The following is a 23394-nucleotide window of genomic DNA, read 5'->3' as shown; positions in this document are numbered from 1 at the left end:
CATCTCTGGGCCTCATCAGACAAGAATTATCTAAGATTTTTATTGACTATGCTAGAATGAGGAAATTGCTTCTGTGTCAAGAAAGGTAAAGTCATGTGAAAATCTGCAGGCCCAGTTAGAGGAGGGTTTTTGTCACTACATTTATAAACAAACCACTTTTAAAGAAATGTGGGATTCTGTGGTTTGCTATGAGTGAAGTCTTGTCCTTAAGGGACTGATAGCACCTGGGTACATAGAGGCAGATGCTGGCTGACAGTTGAGCTGGTGAGTTCTCAAGGAGTCCTGCTGGATACCAGCATCCCACTTTTTTCATTAACCTGTGGTGGTGTTTTTCAAGTATCTACTAAAGCCTCGCCATCTTTAGATGTCAGTATGTTTGGTTTTGGGGCTTAAAGCGGGGGCTGGACATTACTGCACACACGGTCATTAAATTCAGATTCAGAGAACTGTGGCTGGAACCCAGGATTCCATCCTCACCATCTTGAGGTTGAGGAGAAGATGCCCAGAGGGGATCCTTCAAGTGAAAGCCTCCTTTAATTACTGTCAGATTTTTGGTTCTAAACTCCTGAGTGGAACCCCGAGCTTTTGGTGACTTGGGCATATGATGCAATGTCTCCTTTTGCCCTCCAAGCCTCAGACCTAGACTGAAGCACTGGGGCCATCTAGTCATCCTCCTGGGGTGCCTTCCCCCCAGACCCCCCCTAATCGTGATCCTCAAAACCACTTTACTGTTGAAGACAAGTATGGAAAGACACAGCTAAGGAAAGGTGCCTTTTCTCAGAGGGCCGTAGAGCAAAGCAGCTTCAGCTTCCCACTCTTTGACCTTCTCTCTTTTAAGGGGCAGGCAGCCCCTTCTTCACCCACTACATGGGAAAATGGAATCCAAAAGACGGCCGATCCAAAAAGAAAACGTGAACAATGAGCACATGAACTCGAGTGAATATATTGTATTACAGATGCAGTTCTCCGGCTCCAAGGCCCAGCACTCTGCCTTAGCCCAGGAGGAAAATGAGGGGAGACCAGCAGTAATACTAGTATGTCCTCATCCCAGCCTTATTACCTCTCGCCAGACTTGGGATTCTCAACTGCCTGCCCACAATTCTGATGCAGCGCTACTCTCAGAACCCTGAGCAAGCTTACTGTGGGCCTATAGATGAAGGACAGAATCTTTAGCGTGGTACGCAAAGACCTCTCCAAGCTGTTTGTCTGCCTCTTCCTCTGTTCTGCTCTAGGCTTTTGCCAAATTACTAGTAGACTGCTTTTTGTTTCTCAGATATTCTTCCTGCTTATTTGTTTTTGCATTACTTACGATTTTTCTTGCCAGGTAGGAACTACTGTCCCCACTCCCTCACCCAACATCTCCTACCTATCCTTCCAGGCCCAGCTCAGATGCCTTCTTTGAATTTCCTTAGCACTTTCGTTATGGCACTTACATTCTGGAGGCCTTGTATGTTGCTGTTTGTCTGGGTGAACACAAATTCCTTTGTGGCTTTAGAGCAGGGGCCACAGTTGAATTTGTATATACCCCTAAGGTTTACCCAAGGCCTTGCCTGTGATAGGCAACGCAGCGAATATTTATCAAATCATCTGAGGTTGGGACTGTTTTGATCACATAGGACCCCAGCATTTCTAGAGCATGCCAACTAGAGCAACAGTGATCTAGGTTAGGCCTGGCCCTGGTCCTCTTTAGATACCAAGAGGTTATGTATCTGGGTGGGTGGTGGTATATTCTGGGAAGCCACCAGGGCAATACCATCATATTTTAATTATAGCACTGGCAGCAGCACTACTTTTAGCAAACAGCAGTAACAAGCAATAACACTTGGGCGGGCCAGCCGCCGGAAATTGGCTCCCTCTCTGTTTCTCCTACCCTCTTTTCAATCCATCACCTGTATTTATTCCCGCTGTAATTTAAACACCTGTCTAGATGGAATGCGTGCAATGTGTCCCTACCCCACACATTCAGATATTTGCTCACCTGCCTTATTCGGAAGGCTGGCTCTAAAATAAACAGTGTTTTGGTATTAAAAGAAAAAAATGCACTGAGGTCACTGTAGAAATGGACATGGAGAAAGGCGCAGGAGCGGAGCCTGTGGGTGAGCCGCTCCAGGGGAGTGGGAGCAGCGGAGGAAGCGGAGGAGGACAGCCAGGAGTGAAGCATCTGCCTGAGCGTTGGGTCGAGGTGGGATCCCTGACTGGACTTTCCCACCGGCAGCACTCACTCAGCTGACCAGCTACAGAAAGGCAGGGGTGGAAGGATGTTTAACAAGCTGAATGTTTTTAGGCTTAAATGTTTTGGTTTATTTTTAATGACCACTGTTTCTCATGTCAGCATAACAAGTAACCTTGGACTACATATATATTTTTTTTCAATCCTCACCCAAAGATATGTTTCATTGATTTTTAGAGAGAGAGAAAAAAAACATTGATGTGCGAGAGAAACATCCATCGGTTGCTTCCCATAGGCTCCCTGACCGGGGATCAAACCTGCAACCTAGGTATGTGCCCTGACCGGGAATTGAACCTGCAACTTTTTGGTGTATGGGACAACACTCCAACCAGCTGAGCCAACTGGCCAGGCCGACTTGGAATATTTTGAAGCTTGTTCTAAATTATCTTACCCACTTTTGTATCTTTGGCATATTAAAGTTACTCATATTAATGTTTGTGCATACAAACAACGTTGAGAAATAGTAAAACCATAACGTCCCTCATAGAATTATTTTCTCTAGTCCTTCCCCTTGATTGTTTTCTGTCTTGCTCCTCACCCCATCAGGGCATTCCCGGCAGATTTTGGAAGATCCCTGAGCTTTAGGGAGGAGAACTGTTGAGTGGTTCCTCTTTTCTGTTTTCTCCTTTCGTTTCTAGCATCGCCCCACCCCACCCCACAGTAAGTGCTTCTCAAACGTTAAGATGCATGTGAATTATACATGGATCTTGTCAAATGCAGTTTTTGATTCACTGGGGCTGAGGCTGGACTGAGTCTGTGTTTTTAGCGAGCTCCCAGGTAATACAGATGTTGCTGGTCCACAGGTGAAATTTTAAGTTCTAGGCTCAGTGGTTCCAGGCAGTGGGAGTAACAGTGGTTAAAACCTAATGAACAAAATAAACTGATAAACAAAACAGTTCCAGAGACATAGAAGCATGGACTAGACAGATGAATCTCAGAGGGAAGGGGGGTGAGGTGGGAAGAGATTAATCAAAGAACTTATATGCATGTATGCATAATGCATGGACACGGATAATAGTGCAGAGAAGGCCTGGGTGGGGGACGGGAACAGGGTGAAGAAAAAAACTACAAGATTCGGGAGATATTGCAGGGGGCCGACTAGGAGTTGAAACTACTGGCTGACATGTAATAATTTTTTATTCTTGCGAAAGTTATTTTGCTCTCAGTCTCAATTTTCCCATCTATAAGTGAGGGAAATAATTATACCTACCAGAGTTGTCTTGGAGATAAAATGAGTATGTATAGCTTAGAACAATGCCGGGCAAAAACAGAGTGTCCATTAAACGTAACCATCATTAGTGCTCCCATGGCTTGGTTATTATTATTACTGTTATTGTAGTGAACCCGGAAGGTTTCATATTTGCGTAAATATTGATTATGGTAGAACATTTTAGAGATCCAAACACAGACTTGAAGGTTCTTATATGTGTGTCCTGCCTTTTGCACATAAAGCTGTTTATATCTATTATCAATAAGGCATGTTTTTTTAGTCATGGTTTCAGTCATTGAAATGGGTTTTAGTTAATGATCTCATCTGTTTCCCAGACCCATTTGTGACCAAAAGCATGAATCCATGAGTTGCCAGCCTATTTAGTAGCATAGACTCTGGTTATTAGCCCAGAGAAGCCAACTGGCCCAGTGGCTGTGACCTCCACCCTAATAGACTAATAACTCCTAACGGAAATGCTGAGCCACCTCTTTTGTGACTGATGCCGTATCTTTATGTGCTGTAAGCCTGATTTTGTTTAATATTCTTTAGTAGTGAAATGTTGATCATCATTACGAACCAGGTATATATAAGTGCCATTTTTCACTTTCTCTTCATCTGATCAAAGCTGGTTTTGTTGTGTTACCTCAGGAAATATACTAGTAGATGGATAGAGAAGCAGGTGTTGCCGGTGACAGCCATATTCATCCTCCCTTTGCCCCGCTAGGGAAGAAACCTTTGGGTGTGAACCCTATTTGGCTTATTCAGTTTATTAAGGCCTGGTCAGTGCTGGGAGATTTGCCCTGCCCTTCCGTCTTCCCTAGTCAACACAAGGTGCTTGTAGGGCCAAATTCGATGCTTGAGTTTAGTTCACTGAACCATTTTAGTTCAGTGAGTCATGCTGCTGCTCTTACAAAGCTGAATGGAAGGGCCAAAGGCTTTCTTAACTTATTCAATCTAAAGATAATCGTTTTCGGACCAAACCTCAGCAGTACATAAATCTGTATACATAAGATTCAGCCAGATCTAGTTGAGATTCTAGAGCTGTGTTGTTTCTTAAGGAAGCCAATAGTTGTATGTGGTTTTTCTAAATTTAAGGTGTATAAAGTCACCCTGGTTCAATTGGTTGGAGCATCATCCCGTACACCAAAAAGGTTGCGTGTTCGATTCTCCATCAGGGCACGTACCGAGTTGCAAGTTTGATCCCTGCTACAGGAGGCAACCAATGAATGTTTCTCCCTTGCATCGATGTTTCTCTCTCTTCCTCTCTCACTGAAATCAATAAAAACTTATCCTGAGGTGAGGATTACAATTTTTTTAAGTTATATAAAGTTTAAAATCTTGTTCTTCAATCATACCAGCCACATTTCAAATACAAAATAGCCACATGTGGCTAGTGGCTACGGTGTCGGACAGTGCAGATTATAGAGCATTTCCATCATCACAATTCATTCTGTTGGGTAGCACTGTTTTAGGAATTAAAAATAAGTTTTTATCTCCCTTGTCATTTCTGATCGATTGGTGATGGCTTGTCTGAAGGACTGGGTTAAGGAGATTCTAAGAGAGCCCCAAATTATTTGATTCTTTATTAGCAACTATGTCCTAGGAAAACAGAGCTGGGTAAAGTTGGGGTAATTATGACATAAATGCTGAGTGTCTCCTAGACAAAACCACAGAAGGAAGAATAGAATATTTAGAGGAGCAGGTTGTTATTACTTAATAGAGACAGGTTATTTTTTTTTTAAGCGGGAATCCTTTGGAAAGAAAGATGAGAAGCTTTGAAAGTCTTCTTATTCCTTGTATAATCTCTCCTTTAAGTAGTGGTCACTTTTGCTGTTTCTCAAAACAAATGAACAATGAGGCTTTGCTTTTGTGTAGAAGGCAGTCACAGTGGCTCCCAATTCTTGGTTTATCCATGAAATAAGGAATAGATGTTGCATGGAAAAACCCACCAAGAGTCCAAAATTAGTTTCATGCCACCTTCACTACACCTGCTAAGAAACACTGATTGATAATGTATTTTTTTTTCTTTGCTTATTTAATATCCTCTGGTGAAGGGTAACACATGGGAGATAAAATTTTCAGGGAAGAAAGAAAAGCTGGTATAATAGTTTGGTATAATCATTCCCTATATAACCTCTGTTTTCAGAATTTGAGGTCTGTATTGGGATATTTTAAAAATCTACAATAGTTAAGGGTAACTAGTTACAAAACTAGAAAATGATTGTAACCAGTTCTGCAACTGTTAGGTGACCTTGACCAGGTTACTTAGCTTTAGTCTCTCCATCTTTGAGAGGGAGTCTAGCACTGCCTGCCTCCTTGAGCAGTGGGTAAGGGGTGAGATATGAAACCTCACTCCTGAGTGCCTGACACTACTGCTGTAAGAACTCAAACCTTAAACCACATTACTTGGCCAAAGTACACCAAGTGCCCTTGGAGAACATTCTCTGCTAATCTTAGTAGGTATGTGACTTTATCTAATTGTTTGCCCTCTCTCCATTTTAGTTTCCTCCTTTTATAATACTGAAGTAGAGGCTACTTCAAAGGGCTCGCTCAGAGTTAAACGGGATAATGCATGTCAAGATCATGCAAGGACACCTAGGACATGGCACACCGTGAGCTTTCAGGAACTCTTAGCTATTATGGTGAAATGATGCCTAAATGAGGGGCAGCTTTGCCAAAAGAGAGAAGATTTACCAAATCTGAAGTCTCTTCTCATTCACATTCACTCATCTCCAAACTATACAGTTTATACTTAAACATGGTAAAGTGTTTACATTTTGTTTATTTTATTGCTGTTTCACTATAAATTATGAATAAGCCTCTTTTATTAGTTTTTTTGGCACAACTGATTGAGATAGTAGTTGGAGAAGCTGTTAGTTATCACAAAGACCTTTCTCACTTTGTAGAACTTTTACAAGCCGCGTGCTCATGTCTAACTAGGCAGGCCTGGTGCTTCAGGGCCGGAAGGAGGGGGCTCAGTGCTGGCCAGGAGTGAGTGCAGTCCTGCAGGGAGTCTGTTTGAATGTCTGAGAACCTGGCCTGTGTTGTCTCTGCAGTACAAGAGGAGGCCAGGCTCTTCAACGGTACCAGGTGCCAGAGGTGACTGCCATAACCTGCCACTGTATCTTCCCTGTCCTCAGTTAGTGGGTATCTTTCTTCTTCCCCCTGGTAGCAGCAGAAGGGAATCAGAATTGACAAGCCAAGGTTGGCTCCTGGGTCCACAGTGGAGGGTGCAGCCCGAGTGTCCTGTACCCCAGCCTCTATAGACCCCTGAAATCACTCCTGACCTGTGGAAAATAGCTTTTTTCCAATAAAAAATATTTGGGTCCTTTGGTGTGAAGACACAGGCCTAGGAAATTTTTACTTAAAGAATCTGTAACCAGGAATGAAGCAGTATACTGTTGCTGAAAATAACTTTTTCTTTCAGAATTTTAAGGTTTTTTAAAACCCCGGTATATTTTTATTTGTCAACTAGAGGCCCTGTGCACGAATTCGTGCATGGGTGGGGTCCCTTGGCCGGTTGGGGCCCTCTGGCCCAGTCCCAATCAGCCAGACCCCAGCAGCAAGCTAACCTACCAGTCAGAGCGTCTGCCCCCTGGTGGTCAGTGCACGTCATAGCAACTGGTCGAGTTCAGTCGACCAATCTGCGCTTTTATTATATAGGATGTCAAAATTATTAGCTTCTTAGGACATCTTATAGAAAAACACTTTTTTAAATGTACTTCTCATCATGTCACTATTCCCTAGTGTGTCATGCTCAGCTGTGTCCTGCATTCAGCTGTGTCCCCTCTCTTTTCAGCATCCCCTGTGGATCTTACACTGAAATGCTTCTCAAACTATCCTCTGAATTTCTCATAGCGAATTAAAATTTTTCTTTGGGGTTCTAACAGTAATAACATGGCCAGTATAGGAAACTTGGAAAATATAGGTAAGTGTAAGGAAGAAAATAAGTCACCATTCAGAAATAGATGCTATTTATGAATTGGATTTTTATTTCTGGTCCTTTATGAGTATGTATCTGTGCATGTGTATGTTTAAGAAAATTTGGATATGCTCTCTATACAGTTTCATATTGTAAAAAAAAAAATCAGCATGTTGCTATATTTTTAAATATTTTTCAAAAAAATTCTAATGGATACAGAATATTTCCTCATATGGGTAGGGTAAAATATATGTAAAATACTGTTAGGCGTTAATATCTTCTCCTTTTACAGTATTAAAATCAATGCTTGTTTTCAAAATCTGTTCACAGTACAGTACAGTAGAAGAATACAGGCATTGCCCTAACTGGTTTGGCTCAGCGGACAGAGCATCAGCCTGCGGACCGAAAGGTCCCAGGTTTGATTCCAGTCAAGGGCATGTACCTTGGTTGCGGGCACATCCCCAGGAGGGTGTGTGCAGAAGGCAGCTCATCGATGTTTCTAACTCTCTATCCCTCTCCCTTCCTCTCTATAACAAATCAATAAAATATATTAAAAAAAAAAAAAAGAATACAGGCATTGGAGTTCCAAAGATCATGTTTCAGGTCCCAGTTCTGCCATTTTTCTCTAGGCCTCCGTGCTATCCTAGGCCTCAATTTCCTTCTTTGTAAAATGGAGATGATAATAGTATTTACAACAGAATTATGGCAATTGAAATGAGATGCATATAATGCACTCATTAAACAGAGCTGACACATTAAACAGTAGCTGCTATTATAACATTCACTGTCATTGATCAGATGCAGTTGTTTTGAGCATAGTTCCCAGAAGTTAGATTGTAGCATCAAAGTGTACAAATATTTTAATAATACTTTTAATAATATATTGCCATATTTATTTCTAGAAAGATTCTACCAGTTTATAGTCACATAAATAGTGTAGGCACCTATATAATATCACTCCTTGCCATTATTAGATGCTATGTTTTTTATTATTACTATAACACACAAAAGAGGTAATATAATTTGCAGTTTTTGATTGCCAGGGGAAATGACTAGTTTTAAATGTTCACTTAGCGAATAAGTTTTCTTCGTAAATTGTTTATTGCAGTCAATGCCCATTTTGCTAGTGACTGTGCATCTTTTTTCTTTCTAAAGCAACAAGTCCTTTGTATTTCATAATAACAAGTATTATTTATAACTAAACTTCATTGAGCATTTAGGACTTCCAAATGAGGACACAAGACCCAGAAAGGCTAAGTAGTTTGCCTAGTTTCTCAGAACCTTGCCTGTCACAGAGTAAATAATAAATTCTTGCTGTTTTTATTACTCACCTTTTTATTTTACAGCAAGTAGGACAGTATAGTGCTTTGCACATGGTAGGAGCAAAATAAATACTTGTTAATTTTTTTTTTAACTATAACTCTGAGCTTATATAATCAGGATTTGTGGGTTTCTTTTTTTCTTTTTAAATCCTCACCCAAGCAGTGAGGATATTTTTTCTATTGATTTTTTTCTTTATTTAATTTTATTGAATTGATTGGGGTGACATTTGTCAACATGAACATACAGGTTTCATGTGTACGTTTCTATGTTACAAGACCTGTATATTACACCGTGTGCCCACCATCCAGAGTCATCCATTGATTTTTTTATTTTTTTTTTAGGGAGAGAGGAAAGGAGGAAGGAGGGGAGAGAGAAACATAGATGTGACAGAAACACATTGATTGATTGCTTCCCACACACGCCCCAACAGGGGGTAGGGGATTGGACCTGCAAACCAGGTACATGCCCTTGACCAGGAATGGAACCCATGCCCTCTGGTGCACAGGCCAACGCTCTAACCACTGAGGAACGCCGGCCGGGGCAGTACTTACATTGACACTGGCCACCCTCACTTCTGCTCTGGGACGTGTGCGAAGCCAGCCTTGATGGGACCTTTGTCACAGCAGCTTCGGCTTCATGAGTCAGCGTCTCCTGCCTTTGACTTGATTCTTCCGTGTGTTTTTAATGATACTTTTCTAAAACTGTAAAGTCAGATTATCTCCCTCACTTCACTTCTAGGTATCAAACCTGAATTTGACGAGCGGCATCATAAACAGAAGCAGTGCTTCAACTCCCCCCACCCTTCGGCCTGTCATCAGTCCTAGCGGCCCGACATGGTCAGAACCCCAAGCTCCTGAGAGCCACCCCACCCCTCCTGGAAGCAGGTACGTGAGAACCGGGGAGCTAATATTTGGGTCGCACAGGGATGGCCTGGTCAGGAGCCAGCCAGTTTCACCTTGAGCTCCTGCATAGACACTGGTAAGAGGGCCTTTCCCCGCTGTCCCAGTCCCACGGCACTTGAATATAGGGCCTCATTTCACCTGTTGGACAGTTTGTGGGCAAAGCAAATGAAAAGGAAGTATCTGATACAGTTCCATCAATTCACTTCTGGGTGAAAGAGCAAGAATTTATATTGTGTTTAATCCCTGCCTATTGTCAACATTTTCATGTATTGACTTTTTTTTTTTTTTATTGATTAAGATATTACATATGTGTACCCTCTACCCCCCCACACACACACCCCCCCCCCGCTCATCCCCTCACCCCCCCCCACCCCCCCGTTGTCCGTGTCCATTGGTTAGGCCTATATGCTTGCATATAAGTCCTTTGGTTGATCCTTCCCCCTTGCCCCCACTCTCCCCTACCTTCCCTCCAAGGCCCGACAGTCCAATCAAAGCCTCTCCGTCTCTGGATCAGTCCTTGTTCATCAGTTTATGTTGTTCATTATATTCCACAAATAAGTGAGATCTTGTGGTATTTATCCGCTCTCCAGTTCCATCGATGCTGTGGCAAATGGTAAGAGTTCCTTTTTCTTCTTCCTCTTCTTAAAGAATACCTTTCAGCATTTCATATAATGCTGGTTTGGTGGTGATGAACTCCTTTAGCTTTTTCTTATCCGTGAAGCTCTTTATCTGACCTTCCATTCTGAATGATAGCTTTGCTGGATAAAGTAATCTTGGTTGCAGGTTCTTGCTATTCATCTCTTTGAATATTTCTTGCCACTCTCTTCTGGCCTGCATGGTTTCTGTTGAGAAATCAGCTGACAGTCGGATGGGTACTCCCTTGTAGGTAACTGACTGTCTTTCTCTTGCTGCTTTTAAGATTCTCTCTTTATCTTTTGCTCTTGGCATTTTAATTATGATGTGTCTTGGTGTGGTCCTCTTTGGATTCCTTTTGTTTGGGGTTCTCTGCGCTTCCTGGACTTGTAAGTCCATTTCTTTCACCAGGTGGGGGAAGTTTTCTGTCATTATTTCTTCAAAAAGGTTTTCAATATCTTGCCCTCTCTCTCCTTCTGGTACCCCTATAATTCTGATGTTGGTACGCTTGAAGTTGTCCCAGAGGTTCCTTACACTATCTTCATATTTTTTGAATCTCTTTTCTTTTTTCTTTTTCGGTTGGGTATTTTTTGTTTCTTTGTATTTCAAATCTTTGACTTGATTCTTGGGATCCTCTTGTCTGCTGTTGGATCTCTGTAGATTATTCTTTATTTCAGTCAGTGTATGCTTAATTTCTAGTTGGTCCTTTTTCATGTCCTCCATGGTCTCACTATACTCCTTGAGGGATTCATTAAATTTATCGGCGGTTTCCATAAAATTCTTGACAAACCTTATAAACGTGGCCTTGAACTCTATATCCAGTCGTCTGCCCTCCTCCGTTTCTGCTAATTGTGACCTGTTTCTTTGTCTCCACATTTTGGCTGCTTCCCTGTGTTGATAGAGTGGCCCTGCGCGCCAGGTGTCCTGTAGGGCCCAGTGGCTCAGCCTCCCCAGTTACCTGGGGTGGACACTCTTGGTGCACTCTTGGTGCCTTGGTTGTTGTAGGATCACTGGGAGGAATTGACCTCCAGGCCAATTGGCTGTGGGAAGCAGCTGTGTCTGAAGTGGGAGAATGGTCCCCCTCTGACCACTGGGTACAGTGGCTCCTGGATCTAAGGAGGTGCTAATTCAGCCCCTGCCTGAGGCCACACAGCCGGAGGAGCCGCGAAGAGGCTCAGCTGTGAAGCAATGCAAGCCGCTGCGGGGCCTTGGGCCTTCTCTTGGAAGTTCCGGGTCTGCTTGGCTGGGCTGTAGTTAGGTACATTCACATGCAAAAGCCTCTGCTGCAGCCTGGGTGGGGCGGGGTCTCAGGGAGTCAAAAGGGCAGAGAAAGAAGCTATGGCTGATTCTCCGCGCCCGGAGTCGCGCGTCTCAGTGTCCCGGTAACGGCTGCAAGCACCTCTGAGGGAAATCCGCCCTCAAGTTCGCCCGCTGCCGCCTGACAGACCAGCCTCTCCCCGTATGAGTTCTGGGTCCCCAGAGACTTCCCGGAACCGGAGTTCAGAGCAGTCGGGAGCTTGTGATTCAAAAAGACAGCCGCGTCCTCAGGTGCCACCCCCTTTCCGCGCGCGCCAGCCGCCGCCGTACCTCTGCACTCAGCCTCCGCAGCTCCTCTGGCTCTCAGCGTGCTTTTCTTTTCTTCTAGTTGTAGAAATTACACTCAGCCAGCCTTCCTGTTGTTCTGGACGATGTTTGCTCCGTCCTTTGGGATATTTTTCAATTGTTGTGGGAGGCGACTATTTCCCGGTGTTTATCTATGCCGCCATCTTAGTTTCTCCCATGTATTGACTTTTTTAAAAACTATTGTTGAAAGTATCACCAATGTCACCTCTTTTTTTTATCTCCATTGACCCCTTCCACCTTGCTCCCACCCCCTCCCCAGGCCTTCCCTGCACTATTGTTTGCCCATGGGCTATGCAAATAGAAATTCTTTGTTTAATCTCTTTCTGTTACACACCCCCCCCCCGCCCCCCTTCTGAAATAAGTCAGTCTGTTGCATGTTTCAGTGTCTCTGGATCTGTTTTGTTCATCAATTTATTTTCTTCATTAGATTGCACATATAACTCAAATCATGGGAAACTTTTGACATTTTCTCTTCATCTCCTTATTCTTTTTTATACCTTGTAATCCATTGTATTTCAGTAACTTTGGACTCTTTTCTTTTGAAGGACATTTTTTTCATCTAGGTTCTATAATTAAACTCAAAACAGCCTTCCTGGTCAATGTGCATTTGGGAAGTTGGAAGGAAATTTCCTTTATATAGTTGAGAGAAGTGGCAGAGGATAAAATCCAGATAGGTTCTGGCCATAAAGCAACTTCTGAATTACAAAAGAAACCACTCACTTGAATTCTAGTCTCAATCCATATTTTAAGTCCCCTAGTACATCTTGCTTTAGTGGCTATTAAATAAGGGTCTGATTTCATCTGTCCATGAGTCAAATGAGCTAGAGGGGGATGTGACTATTGCAATGAAGTATTCTCATTAGCTGAGATATCGTTCTCTCCAAATAAAGAAGCTCTATCCCAGGTGTTCCACCAAGCCTCCACCTCCTTGCCAGTGCTCCCAGCCTCTGCCAGCCAGCCTTCTCTCTTTAAAAAATAAATAAATAAATTGAAATTGTGTGTGTGTGTGTGTGTGTGTGTGTGTGTGTGTAATATGATTTCAGAGAAGAAGGGAGAGAGAGTTAGAAACATCAATGATGAGAGAGAATCATTGATTGGCTGCCTCCGTCACGCCCCCTACTGGGAATCGAGCCCGCAACCCAGGCATGTGCCCTGACTGGGAATTGAACCATGACCTCCTGGTTCATAGGTCAGTGCTCAACCATTGAGCCCGCCAAGCCAGCCATCCTTCTGTTTAATGCTGCCTTGCCCCAAAGTTGGGAGGGGAGACCAAAAACTTGAGCCTGGCAGAAATACCTAATTGTTGTTAAAGTATGTTGGTGTTAGAACTGTTTCTTAAGGAGCTAATTTGGGAAACAGGTTCTGCCCAGGAAACAACATAAATATAAACACATTACATCACGCTCTGGTCCAGTGTATTTTACACTGGTAATCACAATGGTCACGAGTGAAAAGAATCCTCTCAGTTGAGAATTACAGAGAGTTGAAGACTGAACAGCAAGACTTTTCAAGCCAGGCATCCTCCCACACAGTTCTCTTCCCAGGAGGAGCCTGTCATTGGTGACTTACAGCCGGTAGCAAACAATTCCGAAAACGTAAGTCGTACGAAAGGAATTCTGTTTATACTATAGAGCTTGCTTTTCCATATAAAATATTTCCAAATTCCAAATTCCATTTCCATTTTACAATCAGATCCTTATTTCTATGGAAAACATTTCCACTGCAATCTCAGATATATTATCAATAGGATAAGGCTGCAGCCGTTTTCTATAAACAAAATGTCAAAACTACACATTTTGGAGAAGTAGAGTTTGAGTGTTAGAGATGGAATGAGGGACTTTTTAAAATAAGGAGAGCCTTCTCTTGGTGTAGCACCTGTTAATGCAGAGGCAGAACGACGAAGGGATCTGTCAGGGTCAGAGCCAGGATTTCGAGGCCAGCACCGTGCGCGGCCTTCGCCCAGCCTGGCTGCTCCTGAGCTGTGGCAGAATGTCACGTTGTACAATCATCTCAGAGCCACTGGTGCCAGAAAGTAACCCCCACAAAGTCCCCTTCCTTCTGGTGTTGTACCTGCAACAGTCCTCTCTTCATCTGTTCTTCAAGCTTAAGGGCCAATTTTTAGCTCCCCCTCCCGTCCAGGGTAGCCCTGGAGATCTTCCTCTGCCCCCGGGTAACCTCTGGTTGTCAGGACAGCCTGGAGGCTAGGTTGGGAGTTCTGGCTCCAGGTGGCATTCTCAGAGGTACCCACCCTAAAACAGTCCTAAGAGAATTCTCAGAGATTCCTCCAGACCTGGCTGTGAAGTGGGCTACAGCAGGCATTCTTCATACCATGCCCCGATTTCTAATTTTACTTGGTAAGTCACTGTTTTATAATTATGTATTTAGTCTCTTGTTCCTCCCTTGGTAGTAACTAAGTCTCATGAATATGGGACTGAGTTCTATTACTGGTTCTATTACTTACATAGAGATGTGAGTTCTATTACTGGTTCTATTACTTACATAGAGATGTGAGTTCTATTACTGGTTCTATTACTTACATAGAGAGGTGAGTTCTACTACTGGTTCTATTACTTACATAGAGAGGTGAGTTCTATTACTGGTTCTATTACTTACATAGATGTGAGTTCTATTACTGGTTCTATTACTTACATAGAGAGATGAGTTCTATTACTGGTTCTATTACTTACATAGAGAGGTGAGTTCTACTACTGGTTCTATTACTTACATAGAGAGGTGAGTTCTACTACTGGTTCTATTACTTACGTAGAGAGGTGAGTTCTACTACTGGTTCTATTACTTACATAGAGAGGTGAGTTCTATTACTGGTTCTATTCCTTACATAGAGAGGTGAGTTCTATTACTGGTTTTGACTCTAAGTGACCCTACACTGTCCATTTAATGTTTTCTTTAGGTGAGCGTTCTTACAGATAAACTGGCCTGTTTTGAGAGCTTTTAGATTGCCCTTCAAGCACTTTGATCTCCCTAGAAGTGGGTGCTAAGAAAGTAAGAGGCCCTCTTACTTGTTCCTCTACAATAGCAACAGTGGATTCCAGCGCCGATACACTCTGATAACTCACTGACCGGGGCTGTCCTGTACACAGTAACACGATGCGGAGAGCCCATCGCTGGCTGTACTTTTCATCAGGATTCAGTGACTTGGTAGCCACAGGAATGAAAACTGGTGACTCACGAGAACTCTGCAAATAGTGTTATTTTTCATTTCCCTGTGGTGTTGCTATTGTTCTCAATTTTATGGATCACACAAGTTTTCACCAGACAACCTTGTTCTTCCCCCGCTTTCTGAAACCATCCCAAATGTAGCCTCAGGGCTGTCGTCTCCCATTGGGTCAGTGTGAGCTCAGCCCAGCTCCTCAAATCCCTCGGTTTCTTTGGTCTGTCTGGAGTCCCTGTTCAAGCTTTGTTGTGGGGAGGAAGGCAAAGAGCCCATGACTTGCCCAGACAGTCTGAGGCCTGGCCATGTAGCTTGCAGTTCCCTAGACACTCTGGAGTTGGACTTGGCCAGCCATTCCTCTGTTGTTACTTTTCAGAGGTAATAAGTGAGATTAATTGCAGGCTACTCTCCAGAAGAGAAAGTAGTCAGGGCCAAATACAGTCACATGTTGAGAAGCCTGAGGTGTGCCTCCGAGCAAGGCCGATTTAGAATTATACAATAGGGCCTCCGGGATGCAGGTACTAGTGGTCATGACCTCTTTTTTCTTAAAGGGATCCATTCGGTTTCTGAATGCTGATACCTGGGTATTTAATAAGCTTTTATTTAGCCAATGAGATGGGTAGGATTTTTCAGCTGCCTTTCAGTGATCCATTTTCTGGGCACATGGGGAGTTGTTAGGAGCTGAGGATCCATACGCAACGGTGTCCTCTCATTTCCAGCCTCACATGGAATTGAACCACGTAGGGAGGAGCACTTCTAGGTGGGGAGCACTCAGTGGTTGCATGGTGCATCTTTCTTTGTGAGACCTAGAAGGGTTACTGTAAAGTCTTGGCTGCTGCTTGGAATGATTTGGGAAGGACGGGGCCTCAGACGGCTTGGCAGGAACCTGAGGCCCTGTTTTTTTCCAGCCCAGCCCTTCCTTGTAGATGGAGCTGTCAGGGAATCCCACGAATGTCTGGCTTCTGCCCCTTTGTATGTTTTTCCAGCATTTGTCATTGAATTATTTTTATCCACCTCTGGCTTTTTCAAACACGCAACCTGAGGATTTGTCTATTCCTCGATATTAAAGGTGGGGGAGGTCGAAAGCTCACTCGTGAGTTTGTTCCTCCTTGTGGTAACAGGGCAAGACGTGTGGGCATGTGCTGCTTGGCCTGGCCAGCACCCTCAAGGGAGCAGATGTGCATCGGCCCTTTAAGTTCCATACTGGGGAATGGGGTACAATGAAGCACCAAACCTTGGAAATTTGGGCCATATTTTGTGTCACCCTGTCCTCTGCCCCCTTGCTCCTTAGTAATCCTATCTAATAATAGACAAACATGGTAATTAACCGTACCTCCAACATGCTTCCCATTGGCTAATCAGGGAAATATGCAAATTAACTACCAACCAAGATGGCGACCGGCAGCCAGGCAGCTGAAGTGAACAGGAGGCTTGCTTGCTCCAGTGAAGGAGGAAGCCAAGGTTCCCCGCCTGCCGCTGCTGGACTCTGAGCTTGCACACTAAGAAACAATGTTGCAATTGTAGAAGCTAAACAAACCCCATGCTTCCAGCCAGCCAGCCAGCCAGCCGAGCTGGAGTTGCCACAGTGTTTCAATTATAGAAGCCAAACAAACTCAGATACCTGCTTTCAGCAGCCGAGGTCTCAGAGCTGGAGCCGAGCCTCAGAGCTAAAGCCGACTCTCAGCTCCAGTGACAGCCATAGAAGGTAAATAAATCCCAGAATAAAAAAGAAAAAGAAAAAAAGGAGAGGTTGGGAGCTTCAGTCACCCGCCAGCCTGAAAACGGCCCTCAGCCCCTCACCCAGACTGGCCAGGCACCCCAGTGGGGACCCCCACCCTGAAGGGGGTGTGACCAGCTGCAAACAGCCATCATCCCCTCATCCAGGCTGGCCAGGCACCCCAGTGGGGACCCCCACCCTGAAGGGGGTGTGACCAGCTGCAAACAGCTATCATCCCCTCATCCAGGCTGGCCAGGCACTCAAGCAGGACCCCCACCCTGATCCAGGACACCCTTCAGGGCAAACCAGCCAGCCCCCACCCATGCACCAGGCCTATATCCTATATAGTAAAAGGTAATATGCCTCCCAGCACCAGGATCAGCAGAGCCGCGAGGCCTCCTGGCACCAGGATCAGCGGAGCCTCCCAGCACCGGGATCAGGGGAGCAGCAAGGCCTCCCAGCACCGGGATCAGCGGAGCAGCGAGGCCTCACTGCCCCGGTGTCAAGCGGAACTGTGAGGCCTCCCAGCACTGGGATCAGCGGAGCAGCGAGGCCTCACTGCCCCGGTGTCAAACGGAGCTGCGAGACCTTCCAGCACTGGGATCAGTGGAGCTGCGAGGCCTCAGTGCCCAAACCCCATGATCGCCCTGTGGCTCTGTGTGTGACAGGGGGCGGGGCCACAACCTCCCTATCCGCCTTGCTCTGTTCCTGACGGGAAGGCGCCCCAACCCTCCCATCGGCCCTGCCCTGAGTGTGAGAGTAGCAGCGCCCCAACCCCCTGATCGGCCCTGCTCTGTGGGTGATAGAGGGCAGCGCCCCAACCCCCTGATCTGCCCTGCTCTGTGTGTGACAGGGGGCGGTGCCCCAACTCCCCTATCAGCCCTACTCTGCATGATGGGGGCAGCACCCCAACCCCCTGATTGGCCCTGCTCTGTGCGTGACGGGGTGGCGCCGCAACCTCCCCATCAACCCTGCCTTGAGTGTGACAGGGGGCAGCACCCCAACTCCCCAATCGGCCCTACCCTGAGCATGACTGGGGGTGGCATCGCAACCTCCCCATCAACCCTGCCTTGAGTGTGACGGGGCGGCGCCCCAACTCCCCAATCGGCCCTGCTCTGAGCCCAACCAGGGGCTGCACCTAGGGATTGGGCCTGCCCTCTGCCACCCGGGAGCAGGCCTAAGCCAGCAGGTCGTTATCTCCCAAGGGGTCCCAGACTGTGAGATGGCACAAGTGGGGCTGAGGGACACCACCACCACCCTACCCCCCCCCCGCCCCCCCGCCAGTGCACAAATTTTTGTGCACCGGGCCTCTAGTAAATTATAAAGAACCTAGTACCCTGTTTTACATAATTTCCAAGGAGAAGTTTTTTCAAAGATTCTGATTCTAGTTTAGCTAATACTTACCTCCCTTCCCTTAGATTATTTCTTACAGATGCTGCTGGAGATTCACATTTCCTACTTCCCATCTTTTCATTCTCGATCAGTCCTAAAAAACATATTGAGTTTATTTTCTTTAAAAAATATATTCTATTCATTTTCTATGTGTCAGGCATTATGTTAGATGCCAGGGAGTAGTGATAAATAAAACACAGTAGGCCCTAACTGGTTTGGCTCAGTGGATAGAGCGTCGGCCTGCGGACTCAAGGGTCCCAGGTTCGATTCTGGTTGCCGGCACATCCCCAGTGGGGGGTGTGCAGGAGGCAGCTGATCGATGTTCTCTCTCATCAATGTTTCTAACTCTCTATTCCTCTCCCTTCCTCTCTGTAAAAATCAATGAAATATATTAAAAAAAACAACAAACACAGTAGTTCCAGATCTCCCAGTTTACTGTCCAGGAAGCATCTTCCATGTTTCCGCAGAATGCTGGTTGCTGGGTAAGGTCTAAAAGACAAGACATGGCCCTCGCTGGTTTGGCTCAGTGGATAGAGCATTGGCCCTCGGACTGAAGGGTCCTGGGTTCGATTCCAGTCCAGGGCATGTACCTCAATTGCAGGTTTGATCCCCGATCAGGGCACATCCCAGTCGAGGCGAGTCGGGGAGGCAACCAATTGATGTGTCTCTGTCATGTCAATGTTTCTCTCTTTCTGTTTCTCCCCCTCCCTTCCATTCTCTCTAAAAATCAATGGAAAAATATACTCAGGTGAGGATTAACAAAAAATAAAATAAAAGTAAAAGACAAGACATGGTGTGTGATCACCAGTGGGGAGAAGGAGCCACATACATATGGAACAGTTAGCAGTGTTTGGAGACATATCAAAGATTTCGATTTTATGGTACAGACAATTAGAAGAAAGAGCATCGAGAAGAGTATATAAGGATTCAATCCATCACATGCTACAACATGGATGAACCTCAAGGACAGTTGTTAATTGAAATAAGCTAGTTACAAACGGACAAATACTATGATTCCACTCACATGAAGTATGTAAAATAGTCAAAATCATAGCAACAGAAAGTAGAAAGGTGGTTGCCAAGGGCTAGGGGAAGAGAGGAGAAGAAATTCGTGTTTAACGGCTACTGAGTTTGAATCTTGCAACATGAAAAATTTCTAGAGATCTGTTGCACATCAGTGTGACTATACTTAACACTACTCAACTAAAAAATTGTACAGTTGGTTAGGAATAAATAAGAATAAAATGGTTAAGATGGTAAATTTAAAGTTTTGCTTTTTTTTACCACAATAAAAAAAGAAGAGGGAGGAATAATGTATGGTTGTAAGAAAGAGCAACAAAAATTATTTAGTGGCCAAAATGGTAAGGTTTTGCTTCCACCTCTGCCTCCATTGAAGGGAATTATTCAAAACATAGTCCTTTATAGGAAAGGAGGCCATCAATCCCCTTAGGAAGATGGCATGGCGTAGTGAAAAGAGAAGGGACTTTAGGGTCAGACAGATCTGGGTTTGCCTTACTGAGTATGTGACCTTGGACAAGTTAGCTTCTTTGAGCCATCTGCTTAAAATACAAATAATATCTATGTCATTAAAGAATTAAAAGATTTGAATTGTGTATGTGAAGGTAGCCAGTAGAGTGCATGATTTCAGTATAGGTTCCGAGAGAGAGAGAGAGAGAGAGAGAGAGAGAGAGAGAGAGAGAGAGAGAGAGAGAGATATGGATGGACATTGAAATTGGACCTGCCTGGGCTGCGGGACTGCTGCACCACTTACTCTAGTTCAGAGGAAGCTGGCCCTCACCGCGCGCTTATGCTCCTGGAGCGGGATTCCAGAGGTGTGGCCTCTCCAGCGGTCGAAGGGCAGGCATCAGAGGAGGCCAACAGGAGACTCTTCCTTCTTCTTTGACTCTTTTGTTGAGGGATGACTTTTTTCTGCTCAGTAGGCCCTTGCTCTGCACTATCTTCTCTGAATGTTGAAATTTCCGTTGTAGCTTGGTGTCCCAGCCAGTAAACACTCATATTTTCCATCTATCCTGGGGGTCGAGCTTTGGGAGAGTTTTTCTCTGGAGGAGTTGGGAGCTTACAATTTTGTACTTTATCCTGTTATATAAACAACATTCTCTCGCCAAAGAGCATAATCACAAAAAGAAACCACTTGTGGCGGGGTTGGGGGGGTGGGGGCCTAAAAAAAAAAAGCAGCTTGTGTTCAGAGTTCTGTAGAAGTAATAGTCACTCCTTATTCTTCCTTTTTTCTCATAAAATAACGTTTACCTGACCCTCCTCCTCCTGAGTCCTAGCTCCCACCAGAGTAAGAAGTTTCTCTGGCCACGAGTGATAAAGGCCTGCACTTCTATCTGAAATTCCTCTGCTGCTTTTCTCACTCGGCCAGACACATAGCTCTCAGGGGTTGTGCTCTGTGTCAGTCCAAGCTCCGTGACAGGGTCTGCAGTCCTCATTCGCCACGAGAGCCGAGTGCCCATGGGCGTGTGTGCCAAGGCCAGAACGACTGGGCTGCTGCCTACTGAAGGCATGTGGGTAAGCTTGGGAAATGTGTTGACGACAGCCGACTGGCCATCCTACCAGGGCCTAGGCTCAGGAGTGAGAGAAAGGGATCTTTGCTTATCTGCAGTCAAAATAAAATGCAGCTTGCTTTGTGCTGTGCCGGTGTTGGGTTTTCCAGTTCAGTTTGCCTCCCTCTCCCTCCCCCCCGCCCCCAATGTATTACATTTCCTTAGGATTCTCTCTCTCTTTCTCTCTCTCTCTCTCTCTCTCTCTCTCTCTCTCTCTCTCTCTCTCACACACACACACACACACACACACACACACAGACACACAGTCATTGTTAGAGACAAGATCCTAATTCAACTGTTCACTTTGTAATTTTGTATGTATCCACAATTGACGATTATTTCGGTTTTAAAAGACCTGAATGATAAAAATCCATGTACTAAGCTGACTAAGACTCCTTTTCTAGAATTACAAAATTATATCAGAGTTAATTCATAATTCAATTTAATTCTCCCATGGTTTTTCTATCATCTCCTGTATTTCCAAGTTAACTTTGTTTACCAGCCTTGAAAGAGTTTGGAAAGAATCCCTGGTGAAGAAACACTGTATCTTTCTTTCTGACTCCTGTAGAGAAACATTGATGATTCATCTTTAAAGCTTACTTAATGTTGACTCAACAAATTTAGAAGGAAGACCAGCTGGCTTCCCTGAACCTTTGGTAAAAGATCCCATTCTACCCTCTGCCCATCATTCTGCTGAAAGACTCTTAGCATATTACTGAGGAAGTGTAAGTGAGGAATCAATGTTAAAAAAAACAAAACAGCAAGTCCTAGGATTTAAGAGACTAAAAGGAAAAGAACTCCCAGTATCTGTTTGTTTTTTAATATATATTTTATAATTGATTTTAGAAAAAGAGGTACGGAGAGAGAGACACATCAATGTGAGAAAGAAACATTGACTGGCTGCCTCCTGCTCGCCCCCTAATGGGGATCAAGCCCACAACCTGGGCCTTTACCCTGACCAGGAATTGAACCAGCAACTCTCCGGTGCATGGGACGATGCTCAACCAACTGAGCCACACCAGCCAGGGCGTACTATCTATTTTAATAAAAGAAAACAATGGACTTGTAGCATCTGAAAAGGAATAAAGGTCTGGTTTTGGTATAGTTTCTTGATAACTCTTAGTTCCCTTCCCAGAAAAGAGAGAAGCATAAAATTAGACTTGCTCAGGATAGAGCATTGCTGCACCACTTAGGTTAGTACGTAGTTTAGCTACAACTGGCCATCACTCACGTGCAGTGTTATACAGTGTCATAGTGGGAAAGCAGCTATGCCTAATCACAGTACTGAGGTTCCCGTTATTTTTATTGTGAAGTATCCCTTTGTTAAAATTTTGATTACAAGCCATTACAATGCTCCTAAAGATAACTGAGAGAAGCTCAACTTTAAAGGCCATTTGAGTATGAAGCCAGTGTTCTTTGGGAGGTGAGAATGCAGCTGGAGGTGGGAAGGGGCTTTAGGAATTCAAAATGTTGCATCGTATGGTGGGCCCAGGTGTTCACAATCAGGAGCAGTGGCGCTTGCGTCCTAATTGGACCATATTTTTGCTTCAGAGGCAGTAAAGCGATGTTTTTGGCTTTCGTGAATTATCAGGCTAAGACTTGTATGAATTTGGCCTCAAAGCCAATAATCAATACCACGTTTAGCCTTGTTCTTCAAAATAAGTTTTACTGTCTTTTTGTGATGAAAATAAAATATGGGTGCATCTCAGTAATGTGATTATAGTTTAGAAGGATTTAGATGAGTAGGATTCCTGGCACAGCAGGTAAAGAAACCATAAATGTACTTAAAGGCCGGAGGAAATCAAATTATGCTCTTCTGAAACTGGGTTGCACCAGGAACGTTGAGTAAACAAAGCATGTCAAACTGGCCACCGGGGCCGCGAGTTTGACAGACTTGGAGTAAATGAAAGGCCCTGCCTATGTTGTTGGGACTCTCAAATATCTTGCTAGCTGCTTGAACCCAGTACTGACATTTGAAATACAAGCCCCCTAAAGGAGAGTTTTGTAAACTTTTTCATCAAGTATTTAGTATATTGAAATATTTGGAAAAGAGTAAAGGTAAAACTGGTAATAAGTAATGTTCAGCTGGGAAATGGCTTCGTCTGGTAGTTGCTAAAACAAAGTTATCCCCCAAAAGTTAACATGCATTTACTGAATAGCCTGTGAGTGCACGGCACTGGGCTGAGCTCTGAAGGAGGTGGTAGACAAGGTCTCTGTCATCAAGGAGGAAAGTTCACAGTCATTTAACTAATTAATGAAGTATTATTAAAAAACATGTGCTTAATTGTTGAATGAGAGGATTATGCTGTAAGTGGTCCAAGTTCAGAGGAGAAATTGATCATTCTGATGGGAGAAGGTAGCAAAGACTTCCTGGGAAAGAAAGGGGTGTGAGATGGATCTGGAAGGATAGATGGGACTTAGATAGGCAAAGGGCCTAATAGTAACCAATTAAGAGATAATTGCACATTTGTGCTTGACACTGTGCAAGGATCTATGAGAGGTCAGAGAAATGGGATCCGCACTCCTTTTGAGTTAGAGTTGACAGCTCAGCAGGGTAGTCTAAAGAACACTGCCCTGTGTAGGTTTACTTATTTTTTGCACGTGAAATATCCAGTGAGTTACTAAAAGGGGCCTATGGATTCAGAGGAGTTCACAGTTTACAAAGGATACTAAAAATGGGTGGAAAGATAAGACTCCTCCAAG

At 44.4% G+C, this 23394-nt stretch overlaps 1 protein-coding gene across 1 annotated transcript in view; it reads left to right on the top strand.

The window, feature by feature from the left end:
• The window catches only part of TTLL5 (tubulin tyrosine ligase like 5), a 256896-nt gene that overhangs the window by 132759 nt on the left and 100743 nt on the right, over positions 1-23394 (top strand). The window contains exon 30 of the mRNA XM_081104716.1: positions 9424-9569. Within this exon, the coding sequence (XP_080960842.1) occupies positions 9424-9569 (146 nt within the window). The remainder of the gene's footprint in view (positions 1-9423; positions 9570-23394) is intronic.

The sequence above is a fragment of the Myotis nattereri genome, assembly GCF_964212035.1.
Source record: "Myotis nattereri genome assembly, chromosome: 1".
Taxonomy (NCBI): Eukaryota; Metazoa; Chordata; class Mammalia; order Chiroptera; family Vespertilionidae; genus Myotis; species Myotis nattereri.
Note: the sequence above shows the minus strand (reverse complement) of the source record. Positions and strands in the feature narration are given on the sequence as shown.